Here is a 13,158-nt window from a genome sequence, read left to right as displayed (position 1 = left end):
CAGATCACTTTGTAGACTCACTAGGCATCCCCCAGTAAGGCATAAATGGCAGCTGACCTTGTCCTGCACCGGAGACCCTCCCAAGAGCCTCCAGAATCATTAACTGGTGTCTGGCTTCAGACTCCTACATAGCAGCACCTAACCAGCTCTACAAATGACATACCCAAAGGGTGGACTCACCTGGCACCAGAGCCCTATAAAACAACTCCCGTTCTGTGGGGTCAGTTTCTGAACAACAGCTTGTCCACTGTAGTCATGGCCAGCCCTCGGAGCCAGTCAGTCTAAGGGTCAATCCCAACCACTGATGTGCCAATATCAATCAAGGCTCAACTATAAAAGAAGGGCACACACAACCCACACAAGATACACTCTTGGAGCACCCACCTCAGGTGAACAAGAAGACTGTACCACTGGGCCTCACACAACAACTACTATATAAGGCCACTCTGCCAAAACTGGGAGATATAGCAGATCTCCCCAATACACAGAAACAAACACAGGGAGTCAGCCAAAATGAGGAGACAAAGAAACATGTCACAAATGAAAGAACAGGACAAAACTCAAAAAAAAAAGTAGCTAAACAAAATGGAGACAAGCAATCTACCAGATATAGAGTTCAAAACACTGGTTATAAGGATGCTCGATGAACATCCTTAGGGAAAGAACATAAGGAAAGAATAGATAAACTCAGTGATAACCTCAACAAACAGATAGAAACCAAAAAAAAAAAAAAAAAAGAACCAGTCAGAAATGAGGAATACAATACCTAAAATGAAGAATATATTAGAGGAACTCAACAGCAGATTAAATGAAGCAGAGAATAGAATCAACAATCTGGAAGACAAGGTAGTGGAAAACACCCAACCAGAACACCAAAAAGAAAAAATTTTTTTTTTTTTAATTAATTTTATTGGGGTGACAATTGTTAGTAAATTTACATAGATTTCAAGTGTACAATTCTGTATTACATCATCTATAAATCCCATTGTGTGTTCACCACCCAGAGTCAGTTCTCCTTCCATCACCATGTATTTGATCCCCTTTACCCTCATCACCCACCCCCCACCCCCTTACCCTCTGGTAACCACTAAATTATTGTCTGTGTCTATGAGTTTTTGTTTCTCATTTGTTTGTCTTGTTCTTTTTGGTTTATATACCACATATCAGTGAAATCATAGGGTTCTCTGCTTTTTCTGTCTGACTTATTTCGCTTAGCATTATACTCTCAAGATCCTTTCAGCTTTGTTTACGGTGGCCAAGACATGGAAACAACCAAAATGTCCTTCGATAGATGAATGGATAAAGAAGTTGTGGTACATATACACAAAAGAAAAAATAATTTTTTAAAAATGAGAATACTTTATGGGACCTATGGGACAACATCAAGAGTGCCAACATTCACATCACAGGGGTACCAGAAGAAGCAGAGAGAAAGAAATAAAAAAACCTATTTAAAGAAATAATGACAGAAAACATCCCTAACCTGTCAAAGGAAATAGACACATAAGTCCAGAAAGCACAGAGTTCCAAATAAAATGAACCCAAAAAGGCCCACATCAAGACACATCATAAATAAAATGCAAAACATTAAAGACAAAGAGAGTATATTAAAAGTAACATAAGAAAAGCAGTTAGTTACATACAGGGGAGCTCCCATAAGACTGTTGCTAATTTCTCAACAAAAACTTTGCAATCCAGAAGGGATTGGCACAAAATATGCAAAGTGACAAAAAGCAAAGACCTGTAACCAAGATTACTCTACCCAGCAAGGCTACCATTTAGAATCAAAAGACAAATCAAGAGCTTTCCAGGCAAGAAAAAGCTAAAAGAGTTCATTACCACCAAATAAATATTACAAGAAATATTAAAGGGACTTCTTTAAATAGAAAATAAAACATCAAAAATATGAGTAAAAAATAGGAAAGAAAAGAATTCTCGCTTACAAAAACAAAAAATTAGTAAAAGCAATGGATAAACCAACTATAAAGCTTGTACAAAGGTTAAAAGGTGAAAGGAGAAATCAATGATAACAAGTTAAGGGATATACACAAACACACACACAAAGGAAGTAAAAAAGAGTGACAAAAATAAAAACATGGGGAAAATGAGTAAAAATTGTAGTGATTTTAGAATGTACTTGAACTTAAGCACCATCAACTTAGATTGCTATAAACATAGCTTGGTCTCTATGAAGCACATGGCAACCACAAACAAGAAGTCTTCAAAAGATAATAAGAAATAGAGAGAAAGGAATCCAAACATAACACTAAGAAAAGCAGCAACATACAAGAGAAGAGCGTGTAAGAATAAGAAAGGAACAGAGAACTACAAAAATAATCTGAAAAAAGAAAATTAATAAAATGGCAATACCTACATACCTATCAATAATTATTTTAAATGTAAATAGAATAAAATAGAATAAATACTCTCATCAAAAGGATATAAGGTGGTTGAATGGATTAAAAAAAAAGACCCATACATATGTTGTCTACAAGAGACCCACATCAGATCGAAAGACACACACAGACTGAAAGTAAAGGAATGGATAAAGATATTACATGCAAATGGAAACAAAACAAAAAAAAAGCTGGTGGAGCAATACTTAAATCAAAAATAGTAGACCTTAAAACAAGGCTTGTAACAATAGACAAAGAAGGACATTTCAAATGATAAAGAGACCAATCTAGCAAGGCGATATAACTCTTATAAATATCTATGCACCCAACATAGGATCACCTAAATATATAAAGCAAATGTTGATGGGCATAAAAAGAGAGATCGACAGTAATACAATCATAGTAGGGGACGTTAACACCCCATTGGCTTCAACGGATAGATCACCCAGGCAGAAAATCAACAAGGAAACACTGGCCTTAAATGACAAATTGACAAGATGAATTTAATTGATATTTTTAAGACATTTCACCCCAAATCAGCAATACATTCTTTTCAAGTGCACATGGAACATTTTCCAGGATAGAATACATGTTAGGCCACAAAACAAGTCTCAATTAATTTAAGAAGACTGAAATGATAGCAAGCATCTTCTCTGATCACAATGGTATGAAACTAGAAATCAATTACAAGAAGACAACTAAAAAACACACAAACATGTCAATCCTATATAACATGTTACAAGACAATGAATAGGTTCACAATGACATCAAGAAAGAAATAAAAAGATACCTTGACACAGATGAAAATGAAAACAAAAAAACCTTAAATCCATGGGACACATCCAAAGCAGTTTAGAGGGGAAATTTATAGTAATGCAAGCCTACTTCAAGAATCAAGAAAAATCTCAAGTAAACAATCTAACACTATATCTAAGGGAACTAGAAAAATTAGACCAAACAAAGCCCAAAGTAAATAGAAAGAAGGAAATAATAAAGATCAGAGCAGAAATAAATAAAATAGTCTAAAAAACAAAACAAAAAACAATAGAAAACATCAATGAAACCAAGAGCTTATGCTTTGAAAAGAGAAACAAAATTGATAAATCTTTAATCAGTCTCATCAAGAAAAAAAGAGTGGACCCAAATAAGTAAGAACAGAAATAAAAGAGAAGTGACAACCAACAAAACAGAAATACAAAAAAACTTACCAGAAAATACTAAGAACAATTATATGCCAACAAATTAAACAACATAGAAGAAATGGGTAAATTCCTAGAAACATACAATTTTCCAAGGCTGAATCAGGAAGAAACAGAAAATCAGACCAATAACTATTAACGAAATCGAATCAATAATCAAAGAACTCCCATCAAATAAAAGCCCTAGACCAGATGGCTTCATAGATGAATTTTACCAAACATTCAAAAAAGAATTAATGACTATCCTTCTTAAACTACTGAAAAAAATTGAAGAGAAAGGAAGGCTCCCAAACTCATTTTACAAGGCCAGCATTACCCTGATTCCAAAACCAGACAAAGATACTACAAAAAAGTAAAATTATATACCAATATCCCTGATAAATATAACAGCAAAAATCCCAACAAAATATTAACAAACCAAATCAGCAACACATTAAAAAGATCATACACTATGATCAAGTGGGATTTATTCCCAGCATGCAAGTCTGGTTCAATACCTGCCAATCAGTTAATGTGACACACCATAAAAACAAAATGAAAGATAAAAATCATACATCATATCAATAGATACAGAAAAAGCATTTGACAAAATCCAACATCCATTTATGATAAAAACTCTCAGCAAAGTGTAGATAGAAAGAACACATGTCAACATAACAAAGGCCATATATGACAAACCCACAGCTAATATCATACTCAAGAGGGGAAAAGCTTAAAGATTTTTCCTTAAGATCAAGAACAAGACAAGCAAGTCAACTTTCACCACTTTTAATGGAAATCCTAATCACAGCAATCCAACAAAAAGAAAAGGCATCTGAATTGAAAAGAAATAAATCTGTCATTATTTACATATGACATGATACTATGTAGAAAGAACCCTAACGAGTCCACCAAAAAACTATTAGAACTAATACATGAATACAGTAAAGTAGCAGGATAGATTAATTCAGAAATAGATTGCACTTTTATATATCAAGTAACAAACTACCAGAAAGAGAAATTAAGAAAATAATCCATTACAATTGCATCGAAAAGAATAAAATACCTAAGAATAAATTTAACCAAAGAGGTAAAAGACCTATATGCAGAAAATTATATGACATTGAAGAAAAAAACTGAAGAAGATACAAATGAATGGAAGTATATACCAGGCCCATGGATGGAAAGACTTAACATCATTAAAATGTCCATACTACCCAAAGCAATGTAGAGAGTCAATGCAAAATACCAATGGCATTTTTGACAGAACTAGAATAAATAACCCTATTTATATGCAGTTACAGAAGACCCAAAATAGCCAAAACAGTTTTAAGAAAGAAGAGTAAAGTTGAAGGTATCATGCTACTGGATATCAAACTATACTACAAGAACACAGTAATCAAAACAGAATGGTACTAGCATAAAGAACAAACACACTGATCAATGGAACAGAATAGAGAGCCCAGAAATAATCCCACACCTGTCATGGTCAATTAATCTATGACAAAGGAGGCAAGAATATACAATGGGGTAAAGACAGTCTCTTCAATAAATGGTATTGGGAAAACTGAAAAGATACATGTGAAAGAATGAAACTGGATCACTTTCTTACATCATATACAAGAATAAACTCAAAATGGATTAATGACTTAAATGTAAGATCCAAAACCAAAAATCTCCAAGAAGAAAGCATAGGCAGTAAACTCTTTGACATCACTCTTAGAAATATTTTTTCTAATGTATCTCCTCAGGCAAGGTAAACAAAAGAAAAAACAAAGAAATGGGACTACATCAAACTAGAGTTTTTGCACAGTGAAGAAAACTATCAGCAAAACGAAAAGACAATGTCCTGAGTGGGGGAAGATATTCGTCAATGATACATCTGTTAAGGGGTTAATACCTAAAATACATAAGGAATTCATACAACTTAACACCAAAAACACAAACAATCCCATTTAAAAAATGGGCAAAGGACCTGAATAGACATTTCCCCAAAGAGGACATACAGATGGCCAATACATATATAAAAAGATGCTCCACATCACTGTTCATCAGGGAAATGTAAAAATAAAACCATAATGAGATGTCACCTCATACCTGTCAGGATGGCTATCATCAATAAATCAACAAACAACAAGTGCTGGAGATGATGTGGATAAAAGGGAACCCTCGTGCACTGTCAGTAGGATTGAAATTGGTGCAGCACTATGAAAAACAGTACAGAGATTCCTCAAAAAATTAAAAATAGAACTACCTTATCACACAGCAATTCCAATTATGGGTACTTACCCAAAGAAATCCAAAACACTAATTTGAAAAGATATGTGCACCCTATGTTAACTGCAACATTATTTACAATAGCCAAGATATGGTAGCAATCTAAGACAAACAGATAAAGAAGAGGAAGTGCATACAATATACAATGGAATATTACTTGGCCCTAAAAAATAATAGAATCTTGCCATTTGTGACAACATGGATGGACTTAGAGGGTATTATGCTAAGTGAAATAAGTCATCAAGAGAAAGACAAATACCATATGATTTTACTTATATGTAGAATCTTAAAAACAAAACAAACAAGCAAACAAAACAAAAAAATTCACAGATACAGAGAACAAATTGATGGTTGCCGGATGGGAGTGGGGTTCGGGGGGATGGGTGAAAAAGTTGAAGGAATTAAGAAGTATGAATTGCCAGGTATAAAAACAGTCATCAGGAGGTAAAGTACAGCATAGGGAATATAGTCAATAATATTGTAATATCTACACAGAGTGTCAGATGAGCACTAGACTTATCGAGGTGATTACTTCATAAGTTAAATGTCTAATTATTATGCTGTATATCTGAAACTAATATTGTGTGTCAACTGTAATTGAAATTTTTTTTAAATTTAAAAAATAATAACCAATATATGTTAAGCATTATGTGCCATGCATAGTTCTAAACACTTTACATGCAATTAACTCATTTGATCTTCAAATGTTGAGACAATGATATAAAAGCTTCCCCTCATATTGAACCCACCCTAACTCTTCCCTCCTACATTTACAGTAAATAATTACTAATCTTCAATAGCATCTACTATATGTACTTTGCAGAAGAAAACAGTCAACATTTATGACACAAAATGGAACGCACTGGGTATGGAGTAAGTATATATAATCACTGTATGATATTATAGTCAAACATTCTAAGCCTAAGATTCTTCATCGTGTCACATGGGAATAAAAATACCCATCTCACGAAACTGAAAATTCAGTTTTCTAATCTATGAGAAAGTGCTTGGTGAACTGTAACACAAAATACAACGCCATCATTTCTACAGTGTCTATCATGTGGCAATTACGGTGGTAAGAGATGGGCTATGAGGTTAAAAGAAGACTCTACTTACTCTAGTGAAGCTTATCATCCAAAATGTGTTTGGCAGTACATGTGTCCTACCCTAAGGAAGCCCATAATCTGGTACTACACCAGTAAGTACTTAATTTTTCAGTAATTATTCATGCATAGCTTTGTCTTTCCAAGCTCCCTAAAGAAAGAGTTCTGGCAATTCTTTTCTAATAACCCATGGTATAAGGCACACAATAGGCCCCCAAAATAGTTGCTGATGTACTGATTTTCTTTTCTTTTCTTTTTTTTTTTTAGGGAAAAAAGTCTAATAAATTACTCTTTCAATGAAATATTCACAAAATCACTTTTGTGGCCTCTAAAATTACTTTCAGTTTAAAAAGTGAGTCAATAAATATTTATTATAATTAGGTATAATGACATTTCTTTTTTTAAAAAGTTAACTCACAGATTCTCTTCACATAAAGGTAAATAAAATATGCTACTTACCTAAGTGCAGAGAATGTAAATCCTTTCAAACCATCTTTGCACCTAAAACAATAATAATTTACAAAGATTACATAACATGCTTTGCGATATAAAGTAGTAGATTAAATAGTTATTAAAATTTTTCTAAAAGTGATGAATTTTTTAAAGGTTAAACTCTTTTAGAACAATGATCAGAGTAATACAAATGGTCAAACAAACAACAAACAATGAAGCAAGCCACCTTTCACAATGATTAAAATAATAATGTTTTCCTCCGTCATATTAATGTAACTTAAGGCTCAACTCTCAGATATGCAGGTTGAAGAAAGATTTAAGTAAATCTTCTACGGGCTCCATGTGGGCTTGAAATGAAGGCCGAGAGTGGAGTATTCTCCATTCTACCCAATCCGTGGGGGATCAATTTGTTGTGAAGACAAAGGCCACACACACCTGCTGGCTATTATGTAAAGGTCAATTCAAGGTCCTGACCTCTCCCTTATTAATTCAGTGAGTGCAGAGCAATGTCGAGTTGGCAGGCACAAAAGGGCTTCAAGTTTAGTTCAACAGTTCTAACTTCTGAGTAAGCCCAATCAGGTAACTTAGCATAGGGAACAGGGTGGGGGTGAGGAGAGAGCACAGAAAGATTCCAAATAATATTTATTTGGAACTTACTGCTGGATATTGTTTTGGGCCCTTTATATGTGTTGTCTCTTTTAATTGTATCACAACTCTATAAATGTTTCTCTAGTCCACAGTTGTGCAGACGCCCCCCAAATGCAGCAACTTCCCAGAGGTCACAACACCAATACTAGTAGTCAGAATTCAGGGGGAAAAAAGTTCCGCTGATTTAAAAGTCATGCTTTTCTCTTATACCTCCTCCCGGAAGAGGGTGTTCCTTTTAACTGGGAAGACTCAAACTACATGGCAATTAATAAAACAAGATTGTCAGATCTGCAAAAACTATTTTAACAATATTTTAAAACAGGGACATTACTATCGTGGTCTTAACGGTCCGCTTTATAGGTATGACCGAGGTTCTAAAGAATCTCTGGGTATCTAGTATCAAAATCCCTTGGAGAAGCTATAAAGATTGGTGATATAATGATGCTCTAATGTATGTTCATATTAGACACTGGATGTTCTTGGATAAAAAGCACATCCTCAAGTCTAAATGGGCAATGCTCTCTGAATACCTTTTATATAAAAAGTCACGAGGAAAACGCACAAAACATAAGAAATCTATCTTAAAGATTTTAAATATATACATTTTTCTTGGAGGACATACAAACTCTCAGACAAGAATTTAATCCATGTGCACAGAGATGTGTTAAAACACTTAGGAATTCATTTCAATTAAGCAACATGATCTACTTTGTGGTCATGTTAACAATGAGAAACGTAACCACGGAATTTAGCTAACATACTACATAATTATGTACCCTACACAGTGAGGGTAAAGGCAAAGGAATTCACATGTGAAACTAAAAATGTGCATGGGAAAATTATAGCATTAAAATTCTTAAACTTATCCTTTTCCATCGGAAGAAAGTGTTTCTCAGTAACTTAAAACCCATAATTGGGTAATTTCTAGATAGGTGTGGTGGTGAGGGGGTAGGCTAGGGGTCGAGTGACTGGAAAACAGAAAGCAGCACATTGATTAAAAGATTATATACAACTGGGAGCAAATTTTGGCTTTAGTATGTTATTGTTAAAAGCTAGCCATTTATCTTTGTGCAATGCTGAATAGATAAAGGATTCTGACAACTTGGTCTAGTCAGGATTGCATATTTGTGACCTTAAACAATAAATCTAATTGCAGACCAAACATCAAAAAGTAGCTTTCAAATATAAAAGGGCACATACAAATGAATTTGCAATTTCATTCTGATGGAAGTTTGGTTCTTTCAGCAGAACCCTGTGGGAAGCACTTCATATTGATAAAGTCTTAGCACAGATTCAAAGGGGGCTATTCTTCCTTCCATTCATGTGTATAAGGTCTGTTAACGTAATTGAGGGTCAGATGTCTATGTCAAAAGAACAAAAAAGTAATTATTCCCATAAAAAGAATCTTTAAAATAGCTATATTGTCCTGCATTTTGACACCAAGAGCATCGTCTGAGCCTCAACCTATGAAACACTATCGTAATCTGTGTTAAATGTAAAAAGTACGATATAACCATAAAGACGTATACAAAGCGGACCCCATTAGAAGGTACCTCACTATTCCATGGATCACATTATTATAATGTAAATTAAATCTCAGCCTCCATTCATGTATTCAGGCTCACTGATTTATTCAACAAATATTGACTGAGTGCCTACTATGTGTAAGCACTGATTTAGGTTCTAAGGATGTAACTGAACAATAGAATCCCTGCTTTCATACAGCTGACATTCTAGGTTGGGGAGAGAGAGACAAAAACAAAAGTATGTCATGTGATAATATTTGCTATGGCAAAAAAACAAAGCACAATAAGCAGAGAAACTGTGATGGAGCCAGGGCTTATCATCTTACATACTGTGTTCAGGAAGGGCCTCTCTGGGAGGGGAAATTCGGTGATTTGATCAGAAACCTTACTGAACTAAGGGAAGAGCATTTCAGTTTGCAGGAAGAGCAAGCACACAGCCCGGGTGAGGAGTCTGCAAGGCACCTAAGAACAGCAAGCAGATTACTGCAGCTGGAGCAGCACAGGGGAGGGAAACGGTGGTAGGAAATGAGGTCACAGTAATAGCTATGGAGGGAGAGAATGGTTTACAATTATTATAGGGTCCTTTAGGCACGGTAAGGACTTTGGAAGGTCCTCAGCAGAGGAGTGACAAGATCTGTTTTAAATTTTAAGATAATCACTTTGGCTGCTGATTGGAAAATAGACTACAGGAGGGCATGGTTAGAAGCACGGAGGCTAATTCCACGGGGAAGGTGATTTTGGCTTGACTGGATCATAGTGGTACAGGTGGAGAGAACTGGTAAGATTCTGAATGTATTTCAAAAGCAGAGTTGGCGAAATTTCTTGATGGTTTGAATGCGGGATACGAGCAAAAAACAGAATTTACAAAGTATTGAAATATTGTCGGTGTGAGCCAATGGAAAGATAAAATGTCTATTTACTGAAGTGAGGGAGACCTCAGGTTTGAGGAGAAAAATCAAAGTTCTGTTTTGGACATGTTAAATCTGAGATGCGTATTAGCTATAAATGGAAATGTTAAGGAAGCTAGTAGCTGGCTATATAGGTTTGGGTTCAAAAAAGAAGTCTGCTTCATAGGTAAGTAGTACTTAAATCCATGGGGTTAGATACAATTATCAAAGCAGTAAGTGTTGATAAAGAAAATATCCTAGAACTGAGAATATTTTATTCCTCCATAATGTATGGTGCAGAAAAATCTCTCTTCTACAGAAGGGAAAAAATCCTTTTCCTCCTAATAAAATCAGTAATCTTGTTTCATTTTTATTTCTGAGTGTGCATAAAGATAATGCATTTAACTCATGTTTACCTAGACTCTGCTACTGGTCTACAGTAGCTACTGACTCTGCTACATAACTAACTAGTATGACTCAATCCATAGTTATGGAATCTCTCTACATTTGCAAGGTTCTATGCTATGCATGATTTAAAGCAAAGCCAGAAAAGACAAGAATTTGTGGAAAAAGAATTTGTGAAATTATATGAAAAAAATTTAGGTGATACACAACTAATTACTAATTGCTAATTAGAGGTCCCAGTTGGAACTTAAGACTATGTACAAAAATGTATAAAGAAGTTTAACGTTGCTATTAGAATAATATTCTTGGTCAAATTCCAATGGGGGGTACCCAGAAAGACAAAAACAAAAAAAAAATCAATCAGAAGTGTATCGATAGTAAAAGAAACAATTTCACCCACAAAGATTCTTTGCCTCATGCTTAATTTCCATGAAATTACTTCCATGAGCTACTTTTATCTTTACTACAAAATTGTACCGGCAGATGTCGCTAGTAAACCATAGTTGAGCTCTTTGATGTCATTTCCACATTAAACATTTTATTGCATGTTTTTCCTTAAAAACACATTTATAGATATTCAAAATGTTGCTAATCTTGATTAAATTCCTCCAAGTAACTATAGTAATATTAGACTTTCAATGATAAGTGATTTCCTGTTCTGTAGGGGAGCAGAATTTGTCACACCAAAATAATGCTTTTTTTGGCAAATTGATTATTTTTTTCTTTTTCTTTCTTAATTTTAATCGCAGTAACATTGTTTAATAATATTATATAAATTTCATGTATACATTATAATTCAGTATCTGTATACTCTATTGTGTGCTCACCACCAAAAGTCTAGTTTCATTCTGTTACCATGTATTTGACCCCCTTTGCCCAATTCACCCTCTTCCCCACCCCACTTCCTCTCTGGTAAACCCCATTCTGTTGTTTCTATCTATGAGTTTGTTTTCGTTTTGTTTTGTTAGTTCATTTGTTACTTTTTTTGTTTTATATTCCACATAAGAGTGAAATCATACTGGTATAGAATATGGTCAAAAGGATATAACTCAAAATAGTTGTTAGCATGCTAGGATGAAGCAGGATGGGTTAAGAGGCATGAAAGAAGAAAAACTGTTTATATTTATGTATCATTTCAAATAGTTTACAAGTATACATTTATATATTATTTGCGTAGTTTGTTTAATTAAAAACACCAATACCTGAACATTTAGGAACAGATTAAACAGTGTAAAAGGTATTCATCTCTATTTCCAACACAATGGCAGAGAATTTAAAACTCAAACTAGGCAACTTTACTAATTAATACTGCTAATTAATACTGTAAAAGTTGTCTAGAAGGCATAAAATTACAAACTAAAATAAATGGTTTAGACTAGAATTTTCTGAAACTATGATCCCAATGAACATGGATAATTTCATTAAAAAATTCATTAAATATCAATTTCAAAATTTTTTGTCCTTTTTAAACTCATTTTATTAGTTAGAAGGAAACTCAAATATTGGTTAAATATACATCATTATCTTTCTTCACTCAATAATATGTTGAGCACCTAAAGTACAGAAAAGGCTGTGATGCCAATCACTTGAGGAATGCAAAGACAAACTATATACCATATCTGACCATAAAAAATATTTATAGAAGGCATCTGTAAAGCTATCTGTATGTTTGTCAAATAAATGAAAATAATCTTGACCAAAAGTTCTAGCACATAATTTCCTGTATCAATAGTGCTTTCTAGGAGCTTACTCTCTTTATACTTTAATTCAGCTTCAAATTTCTTTAGCTCAGCATTGAACATTGTCTATCTCCTTAAATGAGTTGAGAAATACAGTAGATTCAAACTCACAATTAAAGATGCTAAAAGATTTGCAAAAAAATAAAGACAAGTTAGATTTCAAATAGTCATACACACTGATAATTCTTAAAATATTCTATTGTATTGATATCGATTATCTAAGTAACTCAGTATCAAAAATAAGTTATATTCTCATATGGGAGCAAAATTATTTAAAACGGAAAATATCTTAAAGTTCAAGCATATTGGGATATGAAAAGAATGACATATGAACTTAATTATAAATTATAGTTACACACAGAGCTAGATCTTCAAAATTTTGACTTGCCTATCATTGGTACTAAACACATAGATATAGCTGGAGTGAATACAACTGAAAAGTTTAATTTGAAAGTTAAAAAAGAACCAGAATGACTCAAATTTGTGACACACAGTGGTCTTCATTTTGAAGAAAACTCGTGCAATTTTATAGTTTCTTCTCAAGTT

At 33.8% G+C, this 13,158-nt stretch overlaps 1 protein-coding gene across 2 annotated transcripts in view; it reads right to left on the bottom strand.

Moving 5' to 3' along the window:
• The window catches only part of TMEM135 (transmembrane protein 135), a 222,271-nt gene that overhangs the window by 22,073 nt on the left and 187,040 nt on the right, over positions 1-13,158 (bottom strand). For both annotated transcript variants that reach the window (XM_081064964.1, XM_081064963.1), the window contains one exon: positions 7,414-7,455. In XM_081064964.1, coding sequence (XP_080921090.1) covers positions 7,414-7,455 — 42 coding nt within the window. The remainder of the gene's footprint in view (positions 1-7,413; positions 7,456-13,158) is intronic.

The sequence above is a fragment of the Rhinolophus hipposideros genome (genome assembly GCF_964194185.1).
Source record: "Rhinolophus hipposideros genome assembly, chromosome: 10".
NCBI classification, from domain to species: domain Eukaryota; kingdom Metazoa; phylum Chordata; class Mammalia; order Chiroptera; family Rhinolophidae; genus Rhinolophus; species Rhinolophus hipposideros.
Note: the sequence above shows the minus strand (reverse complement) of the source record. Positions and strands in the feature narration are given on the sequence as shown.